At 46.5% G+C, this 25,415-nt stretch overlaps 1 protein-coding gene across 1 annotated transcript in view; it reads left to right on the top strand.

Annotated features, from left to right (window-relative positions):
* ITGB5 (integrin subunit beta 5) overlaps positions 1 to 25,415 on the top strand; it is a 64,566-nt gene that overhangs the window by 962 nt on the left and 38,189 nt on the right. The window contains exons 2-5 of the mRNA XM_009904393.2: positions 3,300 to 3,385; positions 12,134 to 12,338; positions 17,299 to 17,548; positions 22,021 to 22,189. Of these exons, the coding sequence (XP_009902695.2) occupies positions 3,300 to 3,385; positions 12,134 to 12,338; positions 17,299 to 17,548; positions 22,021 to 22,189 (710 nt within the window). The remainder of the gene's footprint in view (positions 1 to 3,299; positions 3,386 to 12,133; positions 12,339 to 17,298; positions 17,549 to 22,020; positions 22,190 to 25,415) is intronic.

Raw genomic sequence — 25,415 nt, 5'->3', positions numbered from 1 at the left:
TTTTTTTTTTTCATATGAAGGGAGCCTGTGAGATGTCTGAGTCCACCATCCCGGTGCTTAATCTCAATGCTTAATGTTTTAACGAGTTATGCTAAGAAGAGGCTCATCTTGCAGAGAGCTGTGGCATGAGACTGCAAAACTCAGAAGAGGTTTTAATATCTTCTATTTATTTAATTATGCTGTGGGGTCTGATCCTTACAACTGAAGATTCAGTTGTGCAGGAGACCATCTCGCAGGCAAGGCTGTTAGAATGCTTGTTGCAAGCACAAATAAAATGGTTATTCCTCACACTGAACTGTATAAGGGATAAAGGACATCACTTACTTTTTTTCCCCAAGCAAGCCAGTACATTCATTTCAGTTTGAGGAGCTGCCCAAACTAGGATTTCTTGCAGAACTGGTTTAAAATGAGGTCTGATTGCCTGGAGAATCTTTATGAGTAAATTTGTTGAGTACCTTTCATGAGAGCTTCCTATCTTGCTCTCCATCAGTAGTTTGATGTATTAAAATATCAGCTGTCTAGTGGGATGCACTCTCCTCCTTTGCTGCTTTGGGCTTTAGTGTGGCTCAGCCCAAGGTAAGGATGTTGTTTGGAGATGCTCTTTGTGCCTGCTGAACACTGCTCTGCAAAATGAAATAGGGTACATGACTTGGGACTGAGCAGCATCAGGGTAAAGGACTGTATGTGGGGTGTGGAGCTCAGCAGTCTGAGGGGGGTAGATGATTTTCCTCCAGACTAATCTCAACTAAATCCTAGATGGAATTTTCCCCATTATAAGAAGTTTACTTGAAGTGGTTCAGGAGTAGTTACATTAAATGTATGAGAATCAAGAAGCAGGCAGAGCTTCTTCCAGTCTTAGTGGGTGACTCAACCTGGCATGTGGAGGGATCTGGTCTAGCATGAGCATGCTCAGGTCCTTCCTTTGCCCAATTCCAGAAGGAGTGCACTGAATCAAGTACTTGCATCTGAAAAATCCTGCATGTTTTTACTTCAGCTCAAAAAGCTCACATTTCAGTCCAATATCAGAGCACTTCACAAAGCTTCGTTTTCACAACAATGCTGGGAATGGTTTGATGTTGCTCCAGAGTGGAAAGAAAAGCATATTTGGAAACTTCAAAGCTGCCACTGGGCTCCACAGCTGGCTGCAGGAGCATGAGCTGCTTTGGTCATGGCACCCACTGAAAGGAAAGACCTTGGTTTTCACATTCAGATATTACCTTTACTAAGTAAACTAAGTAAACTCTCAAAAATCCAGCAGTCAGGAGTGGAGGTAAATATCAGACAGGCAAGTGAAGCCTTGAGAGATCCAGGCCTGGGCAGCAGGGTGCAAATGCAAGTGTTTGCTTTATAAACCCTGGTACTTTTTGCTGTGTCCTCATGCACTGCTCTGGGAGCAGTGCTCTGGAGGAGAGGCTTGGGGCTATGTTGTAGGGTTGGAAATGCAAGTGTTAATCTCTCTGTGAATTATGATTCAGGCAAGTGAGTTACATTTTGCTTTGCATTACCCAGTTACTCTTGAGCTCTTGCAGCATCCAGGAGCTGGAATACAGCTTCTCAATGTGAACAAGGAGTGAAATGCCTGGGTATGTGGTAACAGCCAGCAATGTGAAAAAAAAGAAAAAGAAAAAAAAAGAAACAAAACCCAACCTAAGAAGGCTCTTGTTCAGTATGAATGAGCCCAAGCAGCATGTCTGAATGAGAGCCATAGAGAAAGTCCAGGACTTTGCACTCCCGGGTTAGAGTTAACCACCTTGCGGGCAGCAGAGACCCGTCAGTGCAGGGCTCTGACACGGTCATGCCTCAGCAATGACTGAGAATTACTGTCAGGACCTACTTATCCTCTTTTTTTCCTTTTAGCCCAGGGCATGCTAAGTTTTCATCCATCTGTCCAGCTTGATTCACTGCTTCCTGCACTCACAGTTTGCCCTCGTATGGGAGCAACTCAGGCAGCCACCGCTTTTCATTTCTCAATGCTATAATCTCATGGGATATGGCAAAAATCCCTTTTCCAAAGCTCTTGTGGCAGAAAGTTCTTGGGACAGGAGAAAACTCCATGGGGCACTTCAGCAAGCAAGTCTGTGCAATCTGCAGGTTATGCCCAGCAGCAGCGTGGTGGAATGGTATCTGCAGATGCAACTGGCTGAAAATAGAGGCCTGACAGTGCTTTTATTGACATTTGGGTTGGAAAAAATAGCAGACTCAGAGTCTGAGCCTGAGGCATTTCATTTGGCGTTTGCAGCCTTTGTGCTGAGTCCTGGATTGAAGATTTGTTTAATCAGTTATTGACAGTAGAAGTTAATAGCTGCACCCGGGAGAGCAGGGGCATCAGTGGTATCGAAGGGCACATTCATAGCTACAGGCATGCTTTAAACAAGCTGCTGCCTTCAAAGCCAGCACCATTGATGTTTGCTTCAATTTAACTTGTGTGGTTCCACTTTCAATTTTTGAAGTCCAAAGTCCAAATTGTGGATTTTGCAAGTAAAACTCATTCAGTACTGCTTGTGCTGCTGGCCACCAGCAATCCAGGAGTGGAAAGCATCACCACTGCCCTGATAGGCACAGAGCCCCTGTAGTATTGTGGGCAGGGAAAGCCCTTGGCTGCAGTGTGGGGTCTGTCACCCTGGCCAGCCTTGGATGTGCCCCAGTGCAAACACCCTGCCAAGTTCAACCTGGATTTCCCATGGAAATGACTCTTGTAATGAATTGAAACTATTTTACTGTAACCTAAGTTCCCTATAGAAATCACCTGTGTGGAGGAGAGACCAGTATCTCCCAAGGCTGTTTTAATTGAACATTCTGGGGAAGAAGTGGCTCTCATATATATTCAGCTGGAAAAATTGAGAAGATGTGCCTAGTGTGACTTTTAAAGTTGGCATCTTGGAGTGGTTTTGAATAGCCACCTCCATATTTCAGGCATGTCAAACAGCAATTGCCTTCTGTCTGCAGTGATGGAAGTATTTCACTGGGACAATGGATAGCTGAACTCTTTGATTAACCAGGAACCCCCCAAAAGTGGGAAGAAAAATCAGTAGAGCCATATTTTAGAGATTCTCAGTCCCACAACACAAGATTTTTGTCCTTTTCATTTTTCTTGGGGAAAGAAAAAAAACAAGACCCCCTTCTAGGTGAATAGAGATTTATGTTTTCTCCTGCCTTTTAAGGTTGTGGAAGATTCCTTGCTCTTGTTTGAACTTACAGTATGTTTGGTATTAACAATATATCAAAGAACTCCTGAACACTCTTTGGAGGGAAGTAATCATTCATCCCCTCCTGCTTTCTCTCATTCTCTCTTGCTGAAGGTCTCAATCTGTGCACCAGTGGAAGTGCCACGTCCTGTGAAGAGTGTCTCCTCATCCACCCCAAGTGTGCCTGGTGCTCCAAGGAGGTAGGTGGGCACACCTCGCTTGTCTTGCATGCTTTTTTTAACACAGGAAGGGAGCTCTTCCCTTACTTTGACTGTTTCTGACACTGTCCTGTGCCAGAGGGGTGGGTAAGGGCACTGGGTGACTCCTCAGCTCTTTGACACCAGAGGAAATAGATCTCTGACCCTGCTGGCCCCCGTGCATCTTTAACAGAGCAGCACTGTTCCTTCAGTCCTTCTCTCCCTTCAATTACCTTCTTGTTTTTGGTGGATGCTGGGTCCTTGTGTGGGCTCTGTGGTGCAGGGAGCCTTAATTGAAAAGCTGTCTCCCTAAAAACCCCTTGGCCCCTGGCTGGTGCCCTGCTACGTGTTCCTTGTCACATGGCCCAGCATGGCGCAGGCTCTTTGTCTGTAACAAAGATAATTCTCTCTGAGTCTATTGTGTCATTTTGGGGAGTGACCCATGCTTCTGGTGTCTGCACCACGCCATGGTAATGAATGACAGAGCTTAACAGTGCACTTCAGCGTGATAGTGGACCCTTGTGTTGGTGCTGAAGCTGCTCACTCGTAATTTAATTTGGCCTCCTTGGTTTGTGAGAAATTGCAAATGTCTTTCCCTGCTCCCTAGGGACTGCTTGCAAGTTTGGATATCTGTACCTTAGCATATATTTAGATCTATATCTTATCAAATATAAATCTTGTCATGTCAACTTATAATTTCTTGAGAACAAGGTGTGTGAGAGACCTGATAATGCCAGCATAGGCAGCTGTCTGCTTTGTGTTAGTGTCTGTCCTAAATATTTAAGGGAGGAATATGGATGCTTACAGGTGCAGGAAAAGACCCTACATACTTGCAGGCACTGCTGCTGTGCCAAGAACTAGATTTGGGTTGTGCAAAATCCCAGAGCAGTGGATAATCTTGAACCCCTCAACAGCCATGGCCATCAGTGATGCTCTCCTGTTCCCTGGTTAGCATTTTTTCTTCTGGTATGGCCATCTTGGCCCCATTTTGAGGGGGGCAAGCTGTGGGGTTGAGCACACCCTTCACCATCCAACTCCACCTGGTGATGCTGAGCTGAGGATGCAGATCCTGCTTGCCTGTCTCTCTGCTGTCCCGTCCTTCCTCCTGCCAGCCCTTCCTCCAGGGTGGTTGTTGCCCTTTGGGGAGGAGGATAGAGATGAAGATGAGCATGGAACTGGGCACGGGAGGACAGAGCCCTGTGCTTTGCTTATTCTCAGGAGGTACCCCAGCCTCTGGCTCTCCAGGTATGTTGTACTGGATTTTCATTTCTAATGACAAGCTGCAGCTCTCCCAGGAAAACCTCCTAATACTGCTAGCACCATGCTGCCTGGCAGTGTAACAACTTTCCTGTTTGGGTTTTTTTTTTTTTTGGTGGTGTTCTTTTCTTCTTTTTTTTTTTTTGTTTGTTTTAGTTTTTGTTCTTTTTCTTTCTTTCTTTTTTATTTTTTTTTTCCCTTTCCAGCAAGGCAAATGCTGTGCAGAAAGGAAAGGGTAAAGCAATAGATCCTGCTTTTGAGACATCTTGTAAACAGCTGTAAGAGCTCCTCTTCCCGCCAGCTAATCTGCGGTGGTGAGACAGGATCCAGCAGCTCTGGCCTTTAAGCTGTTGGTACCCAATAGGTTACTTCCCCCTCCCCCCACCCTATTTTCTCTCTTTCCTTTTTTTTTTTTTTTTTTAAATTTTCCCTTCTTGGCATCAAAGGACAATATTTTTTGTGTGTGTGCAAAATGTTGCCAGTGGAAATGTTTATCTGGTGGTCGCTTTGACCACTAATGGTATGGCAGCCCACGGGACTGTGGGACTGGCCGCCTGGCTCTTATCTTGCAAACAGGAGAGTGACCCCCCAAAAAACCAACCCAAACACAACCAACTTCCTAAATGGTAGGAGAGGGGGGGCAAGAAGGAAGACGTCTGTTTACAGGGAAGTGCTGTAATACTTTCTGACCTTTAGCCTGCAGCAGCTATTTAAAAATAACATTTCAAGGTGTTTCGTGCCAAGAGCTATGTGTTTAAGAGCTGCTGTCCCCTTCACATGCTGCATGCTAAAGCTTAGCAAGCTCTGACTCTAATGGTGTATTCTGTTTTATTTTATTTTATTGTTTAAAATTTACTGTTTGAGACTCCACTTATTTGTCTTTAGCTGAGATCATCAGGGGAGGTAAGAGGATTGCGAAAGCTATCTGGAGGTTTTCGACTTCAAAAGATTTAAAGTGATGCTATAAACCACCGTCCCTGGGCGTGTTTAAAAGATGCATAGATGTGGTACAAAGGGACATGGTTTAGCACCAGGCTTGGCAGAATTAGATAGTGGTTGGACTGGATGATCTTTAAGGTCTTTTGCAACTTACTCTGTGATTCTGTAAACTGTTTGCATAACCATTTCACCACCTTATTTCCCTTCCCCCTGCCACAGCCTAGTCAGGTATGCTTCGTAACCTGAAGGGGGAGGTTGTAGCCAGGAGAGGGTTGGTCTCTTCTTCCAGGCAATCAGCACAAGAACAAGAGGACACAGTCTCAAATGGCACCAGGGGAAGTTTAGGCTTGAGGTGAGGAGAAAGTTCTTCACAGAGAGAGTTGTTAGCCTTGGAATGTACTGCCCAGGGAGGTGGTGGGTGTCCCTGGAGGTGTTCAAGAGGGGAATGGACATGGCACTTGGTGCCATGGTTTAGTAGTCATGAGGTCTTGGGTGACAGGTTGGACTTGATGATCTTTGAGATCTTTTCCAACCTCATTGATTCTATGATTCATTGATTCTATATGATAACTTGAGTCTGTTTTCCTGCTTCCATCAGCTGTCATTCACTGTGTATGTTGCCCCAGGAATCTATGTGCCTGTCAAATTCTATAGCTCTGATTCTGCTTAATCATTGGGGCTAAGCTACTGGAACCATTTCCACAGATGCTAGTTATGTTGTGGGAGAAACACAATCAGCTGATTATTTTGTCTTTTCTGCTGCCTTTGCATTTGCTTAATAGGTTCGTGAGCAAACTGGGACAGCTGTTGTGGTCTTGGCAGTGTTAAGTTGACAGGTGGACCCCATGATCTTAAAGGTCTTTTCCAGCTTAAATGATTCTGTGTTTCCATGATTCTATGATCTCTGCAGGCAACAATCAATAATTTTTGTCAGGAAGTATATATGATAAAAGTCTACAAATATATATAATTCTCTATGTATTTATGTCTATTATCATATATGGATATGTATTATGCATACAGAAAGTATAGGGATATCTATAATATGTACATAGATGGAATTGATTTACACATGTTATTATAACTCTCTGTGTATATATACCTTCTCCTCTATAATATTCCTCTCTTTGGGGAATAACATCACTTGGTGGTGCCATTAAGCCTGTTTGTTCTTTGTCCCCTGGGGTGCTCAGCTGTGCTAACTCTGTAAGGTCCCCTCAGCTGTGGTTGAAAAGCAGTTTGAGCAGGACAGACATGCTGTTTCCCAGAGGCAGTCATGCCTTATGCAGCCTCCAGCAGTATTGCATCCTCCTCCACCATCCTTTGCACTCTTGGATCCAGGTTCTGTGTAGCCACAGAGGAACAGAAAGTCTCAAGCACTCGTGGATTGTGATTAGGAGGTAGGAGTGCTCAAAAGCAGTTCTGTGGATACAAGGAGCGCTATCCCAATGATTTTCCAAGTGGGAAAAGGTTCCTTGTATTTACATCGGCTTGAATTGGTAAGGTAAGATCATGCATATAGATAGATGCTTACAGCAGAGTAGTTAAGATGTTATAGATTTATGACCACCACCTCTTAGCATATTATTATGGGGTGCATCAGGTACCCTTGGTTGAATTGACCTTCTGTTGGTATTCATCATCTCTCCTCCTAGCTCAGAAGGTGGTGATGGATGAGTTGATGATGGCAGCTTCTGGTATCTGGCAGCCTCAGAGCCCTCAGGGGCTGTGAGTTAACCACATCTTTGGACTGCTGGAGATTTGGAAGCAGACATTGAATATCTTGGTTCATGGAAGACAGGGCTTGAATGAAGTAACCTGTTTATATGGCACTTGGAAGAGAAGAAGCGAATGTGAGGCCTTTAATGTCACCTGAGTATGCCTTGAAACAGGACGGTCTGGAGGGAATATTTGACTCTTGGCTAATGGAGGCTGCAGCCTTGCCATCCATGCTGGAATTTTGAGGATATTCCTCGGCTTCTCCTGCAAGCTAGAAATGTCTGACATGCTGCTGGGGAAAGATTCTGGCTGGAAACTGCACACTAGCCCATGGGGTTGCTGTAATCTCTGTGGCAGCCTTGTTTTCATGGGTGGGAAAGGAGGGTGCTCATTGACTTTTTTGTAGTGACATCCAGTTGCCCAGGTTCAGCAAAGCTTGCTGGGGAGAGCAGGGAGTTCTGGAAGTGGCTTTAGTGCTGTCCTGTGCGCTGCCAGGTGGTGTGTGATAGACAAGTGGGGTTTGTGTTCATGACAAACCTACCTGGAGCAATTGCAGAGGGGATACTTTCCAAAAGAGGGGAGGAAAATTATGTCATTGTGTTGCTGTTATCTTCTGCTTGCTGTTTTAGGGAGCAGTCTACCAATGTACAGAGGCTTCTTTTGTTTGCTAGGTCTATGTATGCTGTATGTTCATCCTGCATTACCTAAGAGGATGCATTTGTATGTGTGCATGCAGAATTGAGATGCACATTAATTATGCTAATTACACTGAAGTTTCCTTTTTGATTAATTGAACTGAAATCCCCCCAGTGGCACACTGGTTTCTAGCAGGTGGCTTTTACCCCATCGTCTCTTGTCTCAGGAATGTGTGTCTGGAGAATGAGGAATGAAGGATGTTCATAGAGGGAACATGTCCCTTTTCTCAGTGGAGAAAGCAGGGATATTTCAGGCTGAATTAATGCACAACGGACTGGTTATAGTAAAAAAAAATACATTAGGGACCTGTCTTGTCAGGAGTCAGATGCAGTCAGTGCTATTCTCCATCTTTATGGCATAAACCAAGCAATTTGTCTTAAAACTGTCAGGCTGATGAGCATGTAATTGTCACACTGCTGTCTCCTTTCACTCCGTCTGCTTGTGTGCATTCGCTTTTGTGAGCGAGCATTTTGCTCTTGTTAGCACAGCAGCTGCACCGCCAGGTGCCCAGGGGCTGTGGGCAGCCGGCCTCACGAACAAGCACTCGGTGGTATCTCCTCAAACTCATGCTGCTTTGTGGCATGAAGTGATGCTTGGGGCAGTTCCTCTTTGCTGTGGGGTACCTGCTGCATTTCTGGCTGAAGCAGACATGAACGTAGATGGCCAGCAAGTACTTGGGTACACTGAATTGCTTAACTAACTGCGAGGTGCCCCTCTGCCCAGGGGGAGCTGGAGTTTGAACCAGTGTGCCACATCTGGACTGGTGTGGGACTGCCTTTCAGAAACATTGCTCATGAATTATTTAGACCTGTGAGATGTCCTCTGCTCCTCAAATCCGGTCTTGTTTTGGCTGGGGTTTTTTGTTTGTTTGTTTTGGTTGGAGGTTTTATTCGTTTTGGTTTGTGTGTTTGTGTTTGTTGGTTGGTTTGTTTATTTTTCTCCTCTTGTTTAGCTTCCAGGGAACTCAGTTTACTTTGTTGCAGAAAACTTTGTGCTTGAGTTGGGTGACACCTGGTAGACACAGCTGTGGCTTTAGTTTTTGGCCTGTGGGTGTGTGTGAGGCGTGTTTGTTTGCAGGGTGCTGCAGTGATTGCTGGGGCTTTCCTGAGGCCACTGTCAGACCCTGCTCGGTGTCATTCTGCCTGAGTTAGAAACCCAGGCAGAAGCAGGGGTCGGTTCTGCACCCCTGGGTGCTAAGCTACACCTCCTTTCCCCTGGAGTGTTTGCACCCCTGAGCAGGGTGTATTTTCTTCCCCCCTGGGCAGCGTGGTGTTTCACCAAACAAGAAAAAGGCTGCATTTGGTTGGAGCTGCAGCTCAGCAATTGCTGTCCCATAGCAAGTCCTCTGGGTCTATTTTATAAACAAGTTCCAGGTCAAATACTTGGGTGGAGCAAGGGATCCTGTGGACTGGAGGAGTGCAGAGGTGCTGCTGACCTGAGGGCTTTGTGCAGCTCCTGTCAGAAGGAGTTGTGTTAGTGGCCTTCCCCCACCTCCTGAGCTTCCTTTGGAGAACTTTTGTCACAGAGGTTGCAGAAAAGCATTCTGCAGTGGTAACCATTTCTCACCACAGTGCAAAAGGACAAGTTTGCACATGCGTGGGTGCCCTTCCCAAAAGAGCTCCCGGTAGGTCCCACATGGATCTGCTCCTCACCCCATGTGCCAGTGCTGTCTCATCCTCAGCATGTGGATGCTGCTCTTGTGTACACCTCTTGGACACTTGTATAAACAGTCCCATACCCAGAGCCATTTCTCATGGTGTTATGAGCTCAACTGCTAAAGAGTAGCAGCTGGGGGAGGAAGCATCCTTCTCCTCCCCCTGGGCTGCCTGCCTCTCCTGGCTCATTCTGCTACCCCAGGCCCAGCCAGAAAATTAAACTCTAATTCAAAGCCCTTTGAAGTTGAGTCTTTCCATTCACATCAGGCGGCTTTGCAGCAGACCTCAAGGAGGATTGGAAATGCCTGATAAAGGCTGCAGTTGCTTGAACAGCCCTAAATATTGTCCTATTTTATTATTCTCTCCAGAGTTAATTCCTAAGGAATAACTAAAAGTCCTGGGCGGCACTCCTGGTGCTATTTGTATCATTTTTTTGCACAGCCAGAGTGCCCTTTCTAATAGGTGGCAGCAGAAATGAGCTGGCAGGGGTGCTGACCTGGAGCATTAGTCCTGGTACTAGGAGAGCAGGAGAGCATCTCACTGCAGGTGCCCTGCTGCTGGGTGAACTGTCCCAGGAAGAGTGCCTGCAGCCCACCAGCTTTTCACTGACTCCAGGTCAAACCACATCCGAGATAAACTTTTCTCCAATGCTGCCCTAAATGTGCTGGTCTGAAAGGCTGGGCGTTGTTCTTGGGTTTGTGAGAGATTCTGATTTTCATTTTGTCATCCTGGAGATGATTTAAATAGTCCCAGTCCTCCTTTCTGGAAGTTCATCTGTTTACACAGCTCGTTCCAAGAAATTCGTGTTTGTATCCCTCTGACGTGACGTCTCCTTGGCCGGCCCCAGCTGCTGGATGCTGGAATGCAAATCTCTCATTTTTCAAATAGCATTGGGACCTCGTAGTGAGAAAATGCAGCAGAGAGCCTCTGTCTGTGTCCTGGGGCCCCCCATCCCAGGCTGTCCTTGGGGAACCCCTAGAGCACCCCACAGGGTGCAAAAGCCAGATCTTGTCAGATGGCTTTTCCCTTCTTGACATCTCCCCCATCCTCTGCCATGCAAAAAGTGAAGCTTATTCAGCCCCACACTGCTTTTTTGGCTGCACAGCTGAAGAAGGGTCTGTCATGGCTGCGAGCATCTTCTCTGCATTATTTCATGTCACTTTAGTCCATCAGCCCTGGAGCACAAGACAGCTCTCTCTATTGTTATAGTGCAGAAAGGAGTAGGAATCGACTGTTGAAAATCCAGCGAGTTTTGGGTATGCAATTTGCTCCCTTTGGTGCTTTTTTGGAAAAAGAAAAAAAATATTAACACCCCCCCCCCCAACCCCCAGCATTCTGCCAAATGGGCTCTTTGCAAAGGCTGCATTGTGCAGCTGGCTGTTCCTGAGCATTGTCCCACACAAGGCTGCATTGTGCACCACACACAGGGCTCACAGCAAGGGCTGGAGCTCTGGCTTGGGCACTGGCAGACACCCTGCCATGACAGCCCATCCTCTGAGGGTGAGCCACTTGCCTGTGCCTTGCTGCCTGGGCTGCCTATTGATCACCTTCCATGAAGGTTCTTCCATCTGCTTTATTCTCCAGCAAAGCTGCCCAGGACAGCCTGCCCACATCAAGACATAGAATACATAGAATAAACCAGGTTGGAAGAGACCTTCAAGATCATCGTGTCCAACCCATCAACCAATCCAACACCACCTAAACAACTAACCCATGACCTCTAGTCATGAGGTCTGTGGTGGCAGGTTGGACTCGATGATCCTCGAGGTCTCTTCCAACCTTGGTGATACTGTGATACTGTGGTTATTCTCTGCCTCAGGGACCACTTGCTGTCACTTTTTTTCCCTCATGTGGTGGTGCTGTGCCAGCATCTGCAGTGTAGAGGTTTGAGAAAGCATGCAAACATAGTGCTTGTATGGGAACATGCGGTGTCTTGCTCAGGGAAGAGGATGCTGGTTCCTGAAGCCATCCAGCCTCAGTCTCCAGCTTCACATCTGGGTCAGTGGGTTTGTCCTGCTTCCCTCAGTGCCACCTCCTTGTCCTCTCTTTTCTCTTTTGCAAAGCTCATTCAAGTTGGTACACATGCAAAAAGTAACAACTTCTCACCTCCTCCCCTCAGAGAGTTGTCAACTCTCTGTCCAGGCAGCAAACTAAACATTGGCCCATGACAGGGACAGGAGCAAGAGCTGCTGCTGTGGCTGGGGCAGAAACCAAGGCTTAGTGTTCTATTGTGGTGATCTGTGAGCAAATTCCATCTTCAAATCCTTGCAGAATTTGTTTGTTGTTGTTTTGTTTTGATTTTTTTTTGGTAGACCCCTTTGAAAGGCTTAAGGATCAGTCCTCTTGAGTACAGCCACTACAAATGACACCAGCTTCTCCTTGTCATCTCCTATTTGCTACAGATACCAGCATATCAAACAAAGCCCCTGCTGTGAGATTGATGTTTCTTCCTCCCTTTCCCTTTTGTCCATTCTTCATCCCCCAGGAGTTTGGCAGCACAAAGTCCATCACATCGCGGTGCGACTTCCTGCAGAACCTGATTGCGAATGGTTGTGCTGGGGCCATTGAAAACCCCAGCAGCAGCATCAGTGTTGTGAAAAATGTCCCTCTGAGCAGCAAGGGCTCTGGCCAGACCCACCTGGATGTCACACAGATCATGCCTCAGAAGGTTGTGTTGAATCTTCGTCCCGGTGAGTCCTTAAAGACTGGCAGCCATATGCTTGGGGGGGAGGGGGGGAGTGAGAAAGGGTGTCTGGGACATGCTAAGAGTGTACAGCTTGTGACCTTGTAGCCCACCAAGGCAGGTGGCTGCTGGCCCCTTCCATAACCCATGAACTTTGTTGGTGCATCTTAGCTGAGTTGTGTGTCCTCCATGAGAGTATGCTGCTGCTACACAAATTCAATCACAGCCTACCCACAAATGTTTCAGTTCTGGTTTTAACCCCTGTGTGTGTTTAAAGGGAACCTGCTCAGCTTAAAAATTTAATGACTGGGTGGAAGGAGTTAAAATAACTCTGGATCCTGCCCTGACAGTGCTTGACTCTAAACTGAGACACTTCCTTCTATGAATTGGAAACAAAAACATGTACCTGCTTTCTGTTGGTATGCAAAAGAGCCGTGGGACCAAGGCAGAAGATGGAGATACAAACGTGTGACTCGGGCCTTGGACTGTAGCCAGATCCCTGTTCCATTCCCCTGAGCCATCACTTTTCTTCAATCTCTTCCTTTTAATTAAAAAATTAGAAGGGGATGGCTGGACTGAGCCACGTAAGCATGCTTGTTATCAAAATTCTTTGCATAGTGGGGGGGGGAGCCTTTAATATGGCTTCAGAATTCGTGCAAAAATTTGGCAGCTGCTGGTTCTGCAGGGGGAAAAATAAAGCTCTTTATTGCAAAGTTATGGAGCAAATATAAAAGCTCAATTCATTATAAGCGATTGGTGTGGGTTTCTAAGGCTTACAGTTTTGTGACAGCTCTCATGAGCATACAGAAAAATGAAATTGGATGTTTTACCCAAGAAAAACACAAGTTTGAGCTGGTGCTTACACTACCAGGGCTTTCCCGAAGCCAAAGAGTTGCTGCAGGATTTCTTTTGCTTAATTCTAAGGGTCAGGTAGTCATGATGTCTCTTAATTAACTCTTCCCCAGCAGTATGACTGCTGTCATCAGTCAGACTCTCAAATTTAAAGGAATTTTACTTCAAAGCCTTTAAAGCAGATACCTGAGGGTAGTCAGGACTGGATGTATGGTTTACTGCATGCCTTCTGCATCTGAATGTTGCTGATGAAACAGGTTTGCTGCTGTAGAAAAGGGAGTTGTTATTCAGTTTCTTGAGGCAGTTCCTGGCAGAAAGGGCTGGCTCAGCTTCCACATGTCACCTCCTGCAAACCCTCCTTCACAAGCAGTGTCCAGTGCTCAGCAAATTCCCTTTTTCTAGTCCCCTTTTCTCAGCCAGAGGTGCAGATTCCCATCACTCTGGTTTGTGGCTGGTCATGGGTATCAGTCTCATTGCATCTTGCTGGGAGGCCACATTGTCTAATGCTTGGGGCTGCATAGGGCTACTGTGCTGTTGCTGCCTTTCCTCATGTGGGACCACACTTGTGGCCATCTTTGATTCTTCCTGGATGTCAGAGAAACTCCCTAGGTCTGGGCTGAACCACAGGAATCTCTCTGAGGGCCCCACAGTGATTCCCACACTGAGCCAGTGAGCTCCCCTGCCTGTGCTCCTCTTGCACAGCATCAGAGTCATTGTAGGGGGAGGGGTATGTTTGTAATAGTATCTCCCATTTCTGTTCTCTTTTTGATGTTGGGCAGCACTCTGTCTTAGGGCTGATAACTTTCTAGCATCCTCAGCTTAAATTATCCATTAATCCTTGAGGTTGAGAATGGGTTTCACCTCGTGAACTCAAGACAAAAAGGAGACAATGTTGATTCAATTTTGGGCATGAAGGGTGTACTATTTCAAAGATGAATTCACATGGAGGTCTGTGGCAATGGTGATCTTTTATTCTTAGACCACTAAGCAGAAGCAGAAGGGAGCGAATTGTCAATTGTTCACTGTTCCCACTCAGGCAGTTTGATCTAATTGTCCTGTGGCAGAAGTCACATGCCCAAATCTCTGTGCCTACACATAGTTTCCAAAGGCCTTAAACTGTGGATTTAATTTTTATACTGCTTTTTATACTGCTTTTTAATCATGGGTCCAGCTATGAAGCAGTGTGTCCTGGTTAAATGGAAATGACAACCGGCATAAAAAGAATTCAGATACGAAGAGGTGCAGCTTGTGTTGCCCATCAAGCCCTAAATCTCACCAAGCAGGAAAACAAAACAAACAAGCAAAACCCAGACCAAAACAAACAAAAAAAGGCTTTTCTTGGATAAGCATAGTTGTAGACTTTGGGTTTTTAAATTGGCTAAAAGCAGTTTTCCCGGTTTCTGCGCTGCCTCTGCATGACACTATCCAAGAAACATTTCTGATTTCAGCTTTGGGTTTAGAACTTCTCAGTAAAAGCCCAAAGGAGAGGATGGTGGTGATGATAGATGGGGAAGAGGAGGGCTGGATTATCCCTAGAAGTGTGAGAGTAATACTGTGCACAGAGAATAATAAATTCTTTTGCACTTACATCTTCTTACCTTAGCAACATTTTCCCTGAGATAATTGATTCGTGCAGTTAAGAATGAAAGGACCTCCAGCCCCAGGATCCTGTTGGGTGTTTTTTTGTGTGTGTGCTTCTCAGGGACTGATAAATTTGTAACTGTTAAAAAGAAGGAGTTTTGATCAGTGTATCCCAAATATCCTTTCTGGCACAGAAATTTCCATCTCAGGACTTGCGTTTTGAAAACGGAAATGTTGGGAAAGGCAAAAGGACACATCCTCTTTTTTTTTTTCTGAAAGGATTGGGTATTCCAATGGGAAAAATATGTAGGAATGAGAAAAATAGGCATAGTAATGAATTTTCCCAGAGTTAAAGACATTCTTGCGGCACTAAATTAAAACCAAGCTTGCGGTCATGGTTTGTTACACTGCAGTCAGTGCTAAGAGCTTTTGCTTTATGTTAATGTGTACAAGAAAGACATGGACCTGGTGGAGCAGGTCCAGAGGTGGCCACAGGAATTATCAGAGGCCTGGAACATCTCTGCTATGGAAGAAAGGCCAGTAGTGTTGGGGTTGGAGAAGAGGAGGCTCTGCAGAGAACTCGCTGTGAACTTTCAATCCTTAAAGGTGGTCAGACTTTTCAGCAGGGCCTGTTGAGAGAGGACAAGGGGTAATGGTTTTAAACTAGAAGAAAATAGTCTAAAGCTAAACATAAGGAAGAAATGTTTTACAATGAGGGTGGTGAAACACTGTTGCCCAGAGAGGTGGTAGAAGGTCTATATAACCCTATCCCAAGGTCAGGTTGGATGGGGCTCTGAGCAACCTGATGTAGTTGAAAAGCAAATGTGGATCTAAACCCTCCACAGCTTTCTTTGCAGGAGGCAGGCTCTGACCTTTATGCACATCCCCACAGGTGCTGGGACCCTGGCTGCTTTGCTGAGGTGGTGGATGCTGCTGGGCCAAAACAACTGCTGCAGAGGGCTGGGACGGGATGTCCACTCACTACTTGCATACAGAGATGGTGTCAGGAATCACTACAAGGCAGATCCTAGGAGCTAGGGAGGGTGTTTGGCCAAGCCTGTGGCTCTATGCAGCATGACCCTAGGTGCCACTGAAGGCTCTTGCTTGCTGGGCTGCAAAGCCCTTCCATGTCATGTCTTGCCAGCATGGCAGTTTTGTGGTGCTGCTCTTGCATGTTGTTGAACTGGAAATAAGTGGGAGCAGCTGTGCTGCTGCACACAATAAGGAGAACAATAAAATAGTTAAGGAAGTTTTTTTCACAATGCTAAAAATGTGTGTTTCATTTCTGGGGAAGAAGTAAGGAAGCCACATTTATTTTGTAGAACTTGCCAGTGCCTGAAGTTCAGCCTCAGCCATTAAGAGCAGGAAGAGGTGGGCAGGAGAGGGAACTTAGTTTTGAGAGGTTTGGAGTCTGTGGATCTCAGACCCCACTGAGCTGGAAAAGGGGCCAAGTTGGTGGCTGGGGTGTGGGATGTACAAACCAGACTAGGGTTTGAGAGTGCTAGAGTCTGGGGTTTCCATCTAGACTCCTCTCTCAGCAAAGCATAAGAGAAGCATTTGCCACCCCTTCTCTGCCTCCTTTGAGGTCTATCACTTCGAAGACACTTCATCTTTTTTGGAGTGTGGGCAGTGCTGGTGATGGCCTCCCCTCCTGACACCCCTTCTGGAGGACATTTGTTGAGAAAGCAGTTTGGCAAAAGTCAGGGGAAAGGCTATTGCTCTTCACATCTGCACAGCTTGTGACTCAGACCTGTCAGCTCCTTCCCTTTTGTTCATCACTTTAGGAAGCTTCTTCTATGCCTCAGTGCTTTCTTGGGTGACTCTCACAATCTTCTTTTTGCAATTCACTCCCCTTTTGCTCTACTTCCTCCAGAATCATGATAGCTAGGGAAGACTTCCTTTTCAAAGGTATTTCTTTTGTGTCTGCTTTGACTTGACTTCCCTGCTCAGTTCAGAGGATGTCTTGCAGTCACCTCACTCTGGCTGTTTTCTCCTGATCCCCTTCTCTTGCTCCACTTTCTTCTCTCTTTCGTGCAGGACCTCTTGGACTGCTCCTAGCTTGCTTTGAGGACGCACCCAAGCAAGCATGTGCATGGTCCCTCTTTCAGTAATCCATGAAACATCTGAGGTTCACTGTGTTTGCTTTTCTTGCCAGTTTTCTAGGAAAACACCCCTGAACTACACACAGGCTGGGGCAGCAGCATTTTTCATGTGTCTCCCACTGGACATTTTCTCAGCTTAGGTGGAAAGACCTTTCCTGTATCTCAGAAGTAAAACAGAGACATGCATTCTATAGATGTATTGTTTTCTTGCTGGCCAGTACACTAAACAGCTCAAGAGGACCCCAAGTCATTACCTGCTTTCCTTTTAGTCTCCTTGGGGTTGTGGAAAAGCTTATTCCTCTCGCCCTCTTCTTTTGCAAGTGAGCTATCTGCCCTGCAAGGGGAAGACTAAAAAAATGAAGACATTTGGTCTGGATTTTATATGTGCTAGGAGTGTCCTCTTCATCGCTCTCAACTCTTGTGTACGTGCAGGTGACCAGACCTCCTTCCGAGTTCAGGTTCGTCAAGTGGAGGACTATCCTGTGGACCTCTACTACCTGATGGATCTCTCCCTGTCCATGAACGATGACCTAGATAACATTCGCAATCTGGGGACAAAGCTGGCTGAAGAGATGCGAAAGCTCACTAGCAATTTCCGGCTGGGCTTTGGCTCTTTCGTGGACAAAAACATTTCTCCTTTCTCCTACACGGCACCAAGATATCAAAACAATCCCTGCATTGGGTAAGTGGCAGGTGTAACCCAAAGGGACAAGCTCTGTGTTTGCACAGAGCCTGGCTACAGGCTGTGTCCAGTTCTGGAGCCCCTGTTACAAGAAGGATCGGGAGGTGCTGGAACATGTCCAGAGAAAGGCCACGAGGATGATCAGAGGGCTGGAGCACCTCCCCTATAAGGACAGACTGAGAGAGTTGGGGCTGTTCAGTCTGCAGAAGAGAAGGCTCCAAGGTGACCTTATTATGGCCTTCCAGTATCTGAAGGGGGACTACAAGAAAGCTGGTAAGGGACTTTTTAGGGTGTCAGGTAGGGATAGGATAGGGGGAATGGAACAAAAATAGAAATGGGTAGATTCAGATTGGATGTTAGGATGAAGTTCTTCCCCATGAGGGTGGTGAGACACTGGAACAGGTTGCCCAGGGAGGTGGTAGAAGCCCCATCCCTGGAGGTTTTTAAGGCCAGGCTGGATGTGGCTCTGAGCAACCTGATCTAGTGTGAGGTGTCCCTGCCCATTACAGGGTGGTTGGAACTAGATGATCCTTGAGGTCCCTTCCAACCCTAACAGTTCTATGATGCTTCCCATTCTTGCTTTAAATATTGATCCATGCTTCAGTTCTGGCTTTTGGGAATGCTGACTAGCCATGGATGTCATTGTGATACTTCAGAACAATTCCAAATTGGATCATTTCCATTTTTGCAGTGGCTGGTGGGAGATGTCTGCATCCAGAGTTGGGAAACTGTTATATCAGGAGCCTGAAGCTATTTTTAAGTACCTGAAGAGCCTGCAAGCATAGCAGGCTTTTTTTTTTTACAGGCTTTAAGAAAAAGGAGCAAGAGCCAAACATTTCTGATTTCTCATCCTATCTCTGAGTCATAGTTTGGGCTTGAGTAAAGCAATTAAGCTCTTTATCTCCATTTTACAGATAAGAGACCAAGACAATGCAAGTCCTTCACAACAAGAATGTTTGGGGGAAGTGAAATTTGTGATGGCCTGTAGTACTGATTAATGAGTTCTTGTGAAGTGTTTTGAAGATGTCAGGCAGATTTTTTCATCTGTTTTACTGTGGTAGGAGAGCAAACTGGCAGTTGCAAGAGACACAAATGATGCTATTTACTGTGAGCTCTGTCACACCCTTCCTTTTTTTTTTTTTGGAGAGGGGGTTGCTTTTGATTATCTTTGCTGGTCTTTCATTTGGCTTTTAGCTACCAAAGTCAGGACCAAGTCCATTGAACTGGGGATTATTCCAGAGTGAAATTAGGTGTAGTGGAAGGTATCCAGCTCGGTTTGGGTGTTGGCACAAAAAGATGAATGTGTCAGCAATGACATATTCATGGAATGATGTCACCATGCTTGCCTTCATGGTGCCCGTCCTACCCTCACCCATCACTAGGATGCTTTCTAGTCATGTAAGGGCAACAAGGTTAGTACTTCTGAGTCCTTCACAGACCTGTTGTAGGATCACTGCATGAATGGATGCCAGGCTCTGCCAATGTGTGTCCTTTAACTTTTCCATATTGGGGACAAATTAAATAGAGCATACATCAACTATGTTTCTTGGTCAGCTTTTGGCACTGGCCAAGTGGTTGGCATCCCATTGAACAGTGTCTGTTGACTAGACACAATAATCTGTATTCTGCTTTTGCCAGTTCTATCCAGAAAGGAAGGTCAAAAGGATTTTAACACTGAAAAACTCATGCTTTGGCCATGAAATGTTGCCAGAGGTGACCCTGCTTTGCCACTGTGGCAGTCTACACCACAATCTTCATATTTTGTTTCCCCAAAATTTGGCATGGCTTCAGAGGGATGCTCTCAGTCATCTGTGTCTTAGTCTCTATCACATGGGCTGGGACAGGATTTTGCTCCAGCTGGGGAACTCTCAGGAACTGTGTTTGGCTGGTGTGTGATTTAATTGAAGTGGCATGGCTTTTGATGAATGAGACAGAGTGAAGTGTGCAGAAGGAGAGGGTTGGGAGAGATGTGCAGCGAGTTATGCCTGAAACTGCTGATGTCTTTTCCATCAAGGGCATCTGGAGCAGTTGCCTTATTTTTCCCCCCTGTGATCAATCTATCTGCATGTCCTTTTTGGTTTTACCCAGGTGGTTGCTTTTCTGTTTATGAGCTACATCAAGCCAGCCTGGTCTTGGGAAACCATTTAGTATGGATTGCCCAAGGAGCTCATGTGGTGGGTGCTCCCTTCCAGGTGTTCTTTGTCTCCTCTTCATCCAAACAAGGGGTGCTGGCTCCCCACTGATCCCAGGTGGCCACACCTTCCCCTGCCTGCTCTGCAAGTGGGCCATTGCTGCTGGGTGGCTCACTGATGGGGCGGTGAGATGGCTTCTCAGGTTGTGGGTGCAGCTACTTCTAGTGTCAAAGTAGACTTTCTCCAGTGGCCAGCATGCATCTAAGAAAAGCTGCAAGTAAATGTGATCTGCAGTGGGTGTTTTTTTGCCCCTGATCCAGTCTCTCTCCTCCTCCTGCTTGCATTGATGGCTGTCATCCTGCAGGGCTGGGTGGTGTACAGCCCAATTTTCTTGTGAGGTCTGTCTGGGATCCTTTGTGCTGCCTCCATCTCATCCCAACTCACTGCTTATCCCTGCTCCTGGCCCAGCAGCCTGCCTGGGATCTCCCAGGGAGCTAAGATACTGTCTTTTGCAGCAATGATGTCATTCAAGAGAGATAATATGAAGGAAATAACCACTAAATTAAAAAAGATAAGGAAGGAAAAGGGTCTGACCAAACACCTAATTGTCCATCTACCTGTGACAGGACTTGTGGAGGTTACAGACTGAGATAACCTACCCACACTGCTGTGTACCCTTGCCTAGTTAATCAGATATCCACTGTCCAGCTTGTTGCTACCTGCTGCTGCTTCCAGCAAATGTGGACAGAGTGTGGAAAAAACCCCAACCAACCAATGTACCAAAAAAGGATTAAATTGTGTATCTTCCTGAGAGGTGGGACCCTGTAGTGTGTCAGTGTTTTCTTTCAGCACCAGGGCTCTGAGAAACCAAGCACCCAGAGGAGTTAAGGGCTGCTTGCTGAGACCCTGAAGAGCAGAGGCTTCAGATGTGGCACAGTTCTTGCCTTGGCCCTGGGTGCAAGCCTGAACGTGAGGCTGATCACGAGGGATGGCTCTAATAGCCACTGGGGCCCAGGGCAGTGGGACCTCCCCAGTGGTTAGGTGTGTGCATGGCTGTGTGGGTGGAAATCCCTGTTTTGGGGTCCTTGTTGAAGGATTTGAGCTCACAGCAGTGGTAAATCTTAAATACTCCTTTGTGTAAAAAGCCTCTTACAATTCACCCGTAGTGGGTCATGTGTCAGCAGATGCCTTTAATTGTTCTCTGGGTTTTATCTTTGAAGATAAGAGTGAATTAGTGCCAGCCCAACTCCTTTTTAAACACACTTGAGTCTTAACCCTTCTTCTTCCTCTGCCCAGCACATACTCACTGATGTCCTACACCACAGGAGCTGCTTGCTGGGCTCTCTTGACCATGCAATGAGTACCAAAGCTGCCTCCTGTTAGTTTTGTGCAGAGAAAGTTTTCCGGTAGCCTGCTGAGGCTTTTCTCTGCCTTAGGGTGCCACTCCTACTGTTCTTCTCTAGTGGAGCTGTGGGAAACAGAGGTGGTGTCTGCTCACTGGCTTGCAGGGAGAGTGGGCGGATGCACAAGTTGGTGTTAGTTATCAACACATCTCATGCTGGGCAATTACCAGGTGCCCGGTGACGTGCAGTGGGAGCAGGGTGGCAGCTGCTGCCAAGAAAACCAGATGACTGAGTGAAAATGCAGATTGAAAGACAGGGGGAAAGTAGCTCTTGGCAGTGCCACTCCCATGTGTTGCCCTTTGACACCAACCTATCAGTTCTGCAGGTGTGTGGCACAGCTTCCACCACCCTTCTTGGCAAGAGTGTCTCTGCCAAGAGCACCCTCTGTGTCACTCACTGCAGGTCTCATTATGCACTGTGGATTCCCAGTGTGAAAAAAGGCTTTATTGGCGCTGAAACTACAGAGCTGCATGGCCCAGAGTGGACTGGTACTTGGTGTCTCCACTCACAGCTTACACAGAGAGACATGTTCAGTAGCAGAATCATAGAATCATCAAACTGTTAGGGTTGGAAGTAACCTCAAGGATCATCTAGTTCCAACCCTGCTGTAATGGGCAGGGACACCCCACACTAGATCAGGTTGCTCAGAGCCACATCCAGCCTGGGCTTACAAACCTGCAGGGATTGGTAAGATCTCTGGAAGCTTCATCTGCTAAAAGCCCCTGGGGGCAAAAAGCAAAACCAAAAAGGGCTCTACTGCATGGTTTTGTAGATAACTAGTCAGAACTTGAAGTGTTTAAAACATGAAACATTGTGGAAATATTTCATCCCCCTGAACGGAAATTTGGAGACCAACTTGGTAGAGCTGGGAGCTTCTGCAGCTCTTGGCTGGTGGTGTGTTTCCTCCCAGCTGACCGCTCCTCTGTTCCTCCTACAGTTACAAGCTGTTCCCCAGCTGTGTCCCGTCCTTTGGCTTCCGCCACCTCTTGTCCCTAACGGATAAAGTCGACCGTTTCAATGAAGAAGTTCAAAAACAAAAGGTTTCCCGCAACCGAGATGCTCCGGAGGGCGGCTTCGACGCGATCTTGCAGGCTGCCGTGTGCAAGGTCAGTCACTCTCACTCACTCTCACTTGGGAGGTTGTGGACAGGCGGAGGTTGGTCTCTTCTCCCAGGCAACCAGCACCAGAACAAAAGGACACAGTCTCAACCTGCACCAGGGGAGGTTTAGGCTGGGTATTAGGAAGAAATTCTACACAGAGAGCGTGATTACCCATTGGAATGGGCTGCCAGGGAAGGTGGTGGAGACCGTCATTGGAGGTGTTTAGGAGGAGACTTGATGGGGTGCTTGGTTGCATGGTTTAGTTGATTAGGTGGGTTGGATAATAGATTGGACATGATAATCTTGGAGGTCTCTTCCAACCTGGTCTGGTCTATTCTATTCTATTCTATTCTATTCTATTCTAGTCTATTCTAGTCTATTCTCTGATTTCTGGGGCTTTACAGCAAAGCAAAAGAGGAGGAAGCTGCTTCTACTCTGCTGTTGGACTAGGGTGGCTCAGAGCCACGAGGAGGATTAAGGGAGTGGAACATCTTCCATATGAGAAGAGACTGAGGGAGCTGGAGCTCTTTGGCTTAGAGAAGAGGAGACTGAAAGGTGACCTCATCAGTGTTTATAAATATGTGAAGGCTGAGTGCCAAGAGGATAGAGCCAGGCTCTGCTCAGTGGTGCCCAGTGACAGGACAAGGGGCAGTGGGTGGAAGTTGAGGCACAGGAAGTTTCATGTAAATGTGGGGGAAAAAAATTTCACTGTGAGGGTGACAGAGCATTGGGACAGGCTGTCAAGAGAGGTTGTGGAGTCTCCTCTCTGAAGATATTCAAAACTTGCCTGGATGTGTTCCTCTGTAATGTGGTGTAGGTGATCCTGCTCTGGCAGGGGGTGTGGATTAGATTATCTTTCCAGGTCCCTTCCAACCCCTGAAATTCTGTGATTCTGTGCTAAAGCTTGGTATGCCATAACTACTACATTTGTCTTGCAGAAGCCATGAAAAAACACCTTGAAAAGTCATGGCTGTTGCTTTCTTGTGCTTTTGTACATGAGAGGCAAAGACCAAAAAAAATCATTTTTTTTCTACTTTAAAGGGGTAGTAAAGGACCTGTTCCAAATGCAAAGTAATGTTGAGATCTCATCACATGGTTAGACTTGTAATGGTTTGTCTTGTAGGTGCTGATCCCTTGGGAGAGACAAAATCCTTTAAGATTCGTGCACAGTCATGTGCAGCAGCACTGTGCATTGCCTCAATACATTCCTTCAGTGTGTGTCAAACATATCTTGCAGCATTTGACCCATGCTGAAGGTTGGAGCTGGTTCCTACTGCTCTTACCTTCCCCCTACTTGCGTAGGACTGAGTGATCCAGGCACTGATAACCTACTTGCTCTCTTTGCCAGTACAACTGGAGGTGTTAGCAGTAACTAGAGGCAGAATTCATTAGGTTGGTGCCATGTTAGATACCTTCTTATAGGGGTTGGAGATGTTTGCTTGAATATCTTTCTGGAAAAAGTAGGGGAGTTGCTCTGTATCGCATTGTGTGTTGAGGGTGGAAGAGTTTGCTCTCCACTGCCATGTGGCTGAGCTTGCCAGGGCTGGCTCCAGTTGCTTTTTTCCTTCTTGACATACAGTTTGTTTTTCCTTTGCTCCAGCCTTGCACAGTACTTTGGTTGGGCATGCTTTCTTCTGGGTCTGGATTTTGGGAGTCAGGAGATAGGCATCGTCTGCAAGAGTGGTGGGACACAGGCTTGTGGGAAACCAGATCTTCCTTGCCTGGGTTGGCTTCGTTTATGCTTCATGCTTTCCACAGGACTGAACATGCCCTGTTGGATATGATGCCACCCAACAGTCATCCTTCCCCTCCCTGGCACAGATATTGTTGTTGGCACAACTGCAGTGCTGCTTCCAATACTGGCCTGGCCAAAAAGTGCTTCTCAGTTTTGAAGAGCTGGCTGTTGCGGTTAGAGCAGAGGCAGCTCAGGATGGTGAGTCAGCTGTGCCTTCCAACGTGGTTGTTTTTGTAATTCCTTCCATCACATTATTGCAAAAATGGGATAATGTTTCCCTGTGGTGCAGAGATCATGGTGTGTGTCACGAGGGCTCATTTTGCAGGTGTTGGTGGAAGACAGGAGACCTGCAAGACATTTCCTGCACTTCTGTGCTAGTCTCAAACTGTTGGCAAATGACCGAATTGTTTGACTGTTGTTCTTGAGTACACGGAAGATGAATTTAGATGCTAATACCATCTGAAGTAAGGTATCTTCTAGGAAGGATGAGTAGAGGTGAACATGTGCACTTGCATAACTCTTTGCATGATGTGGCATGTCATGGCAAAGGGATTTCTGCAGCCATGGCAGTTAATTAATTACCAGAGCTTGGGTGTGGGAAATAAAGTCCATGGGACCAGTAGAAAGCAAGAGAACCGGCTGTGCTGTGGCTCACATTGCCTTGGCAGCCCCTTGCTGGGGGTGGGGCAGCTACCTGCTGCTGACAGAAATGAGTTCCATCCATCCAGACTTATAAAAGCCAAAGTTTTGGGTCAGCTGATTGACCTCCTAAGCCCCCCAGCCAAAAATGTGTGTTTAGTGGGATGTGGTGGCGCAGATTGGTTGGTGGCCATGGGTTGTGGTGTCCTGAGCACAGACAAGGTGGGTGGAGGTGTCAGGCATCTGAGGTAGCAGTGAAGTGTTGCTTCTTGATGAGGATATTCTTTGCTGCCATGATTGGTGCTGTGCATCTAGTGGTAACTAATGCAGTATCTTGGGGACTAAACCCTGCACAGACAGTATCCACCTATTCAGGAACTGTATTTGCCCAGTGCAGAAACAGCAGCATACAGATACCTTGGTGACTTCTGAGGTGGGTTTCCTCATCACTACTCTGGTATTCCATTGCATCTCACTGAGAATCTCCAGCTTTTTCCAAATTTCACCCTCTCCACCATATTCTAAACCAAAGATTTAGGGCAATTATGACCTTAGAAAATCCCCTGCCTTAGGACCTATGCATCGTGTTGGCCATGAAGTACTTTGTGTTCAACAGCAGTGTTTGTGGCGTCCAGGGGGATGTGTTTGGGAGAGCCAGTCATGACATGGCAGAGCCTCACCCTCTCCAAGCTACAGTGGCCAAATGTGGGCTCCTCCTTCCTTCCAAGAGCTGAGGTGCCAGAAACAATGCCACTCTGTTGGCTAGGTATTTTTATACTATAACACATATCAAGATATTCTTCTGCATGAGTTGTCTAAGAGCTCTGTAATGCTCAAGTAACTTTTTGGCCTGATTTT

The sequence above is a fragment of the Dryobates pubescens genome, chromosome 2 (assembly GCF_014839835.1).
Source record: "Dryobates pubescens isolate bDryPub1 chromosome 2, bDryPub1.pri, whole genome shotgun sequence".
NCBI lineage: Eukaryota > Metazoa > Chordata > Aves > Piciformes > Picidae > Dryobates > Dryobates pubescens.
Note: the sequence above shows the minus strand (reverse complement) of the source record. Positions and strands in the feature narration are given on the sequence as shown.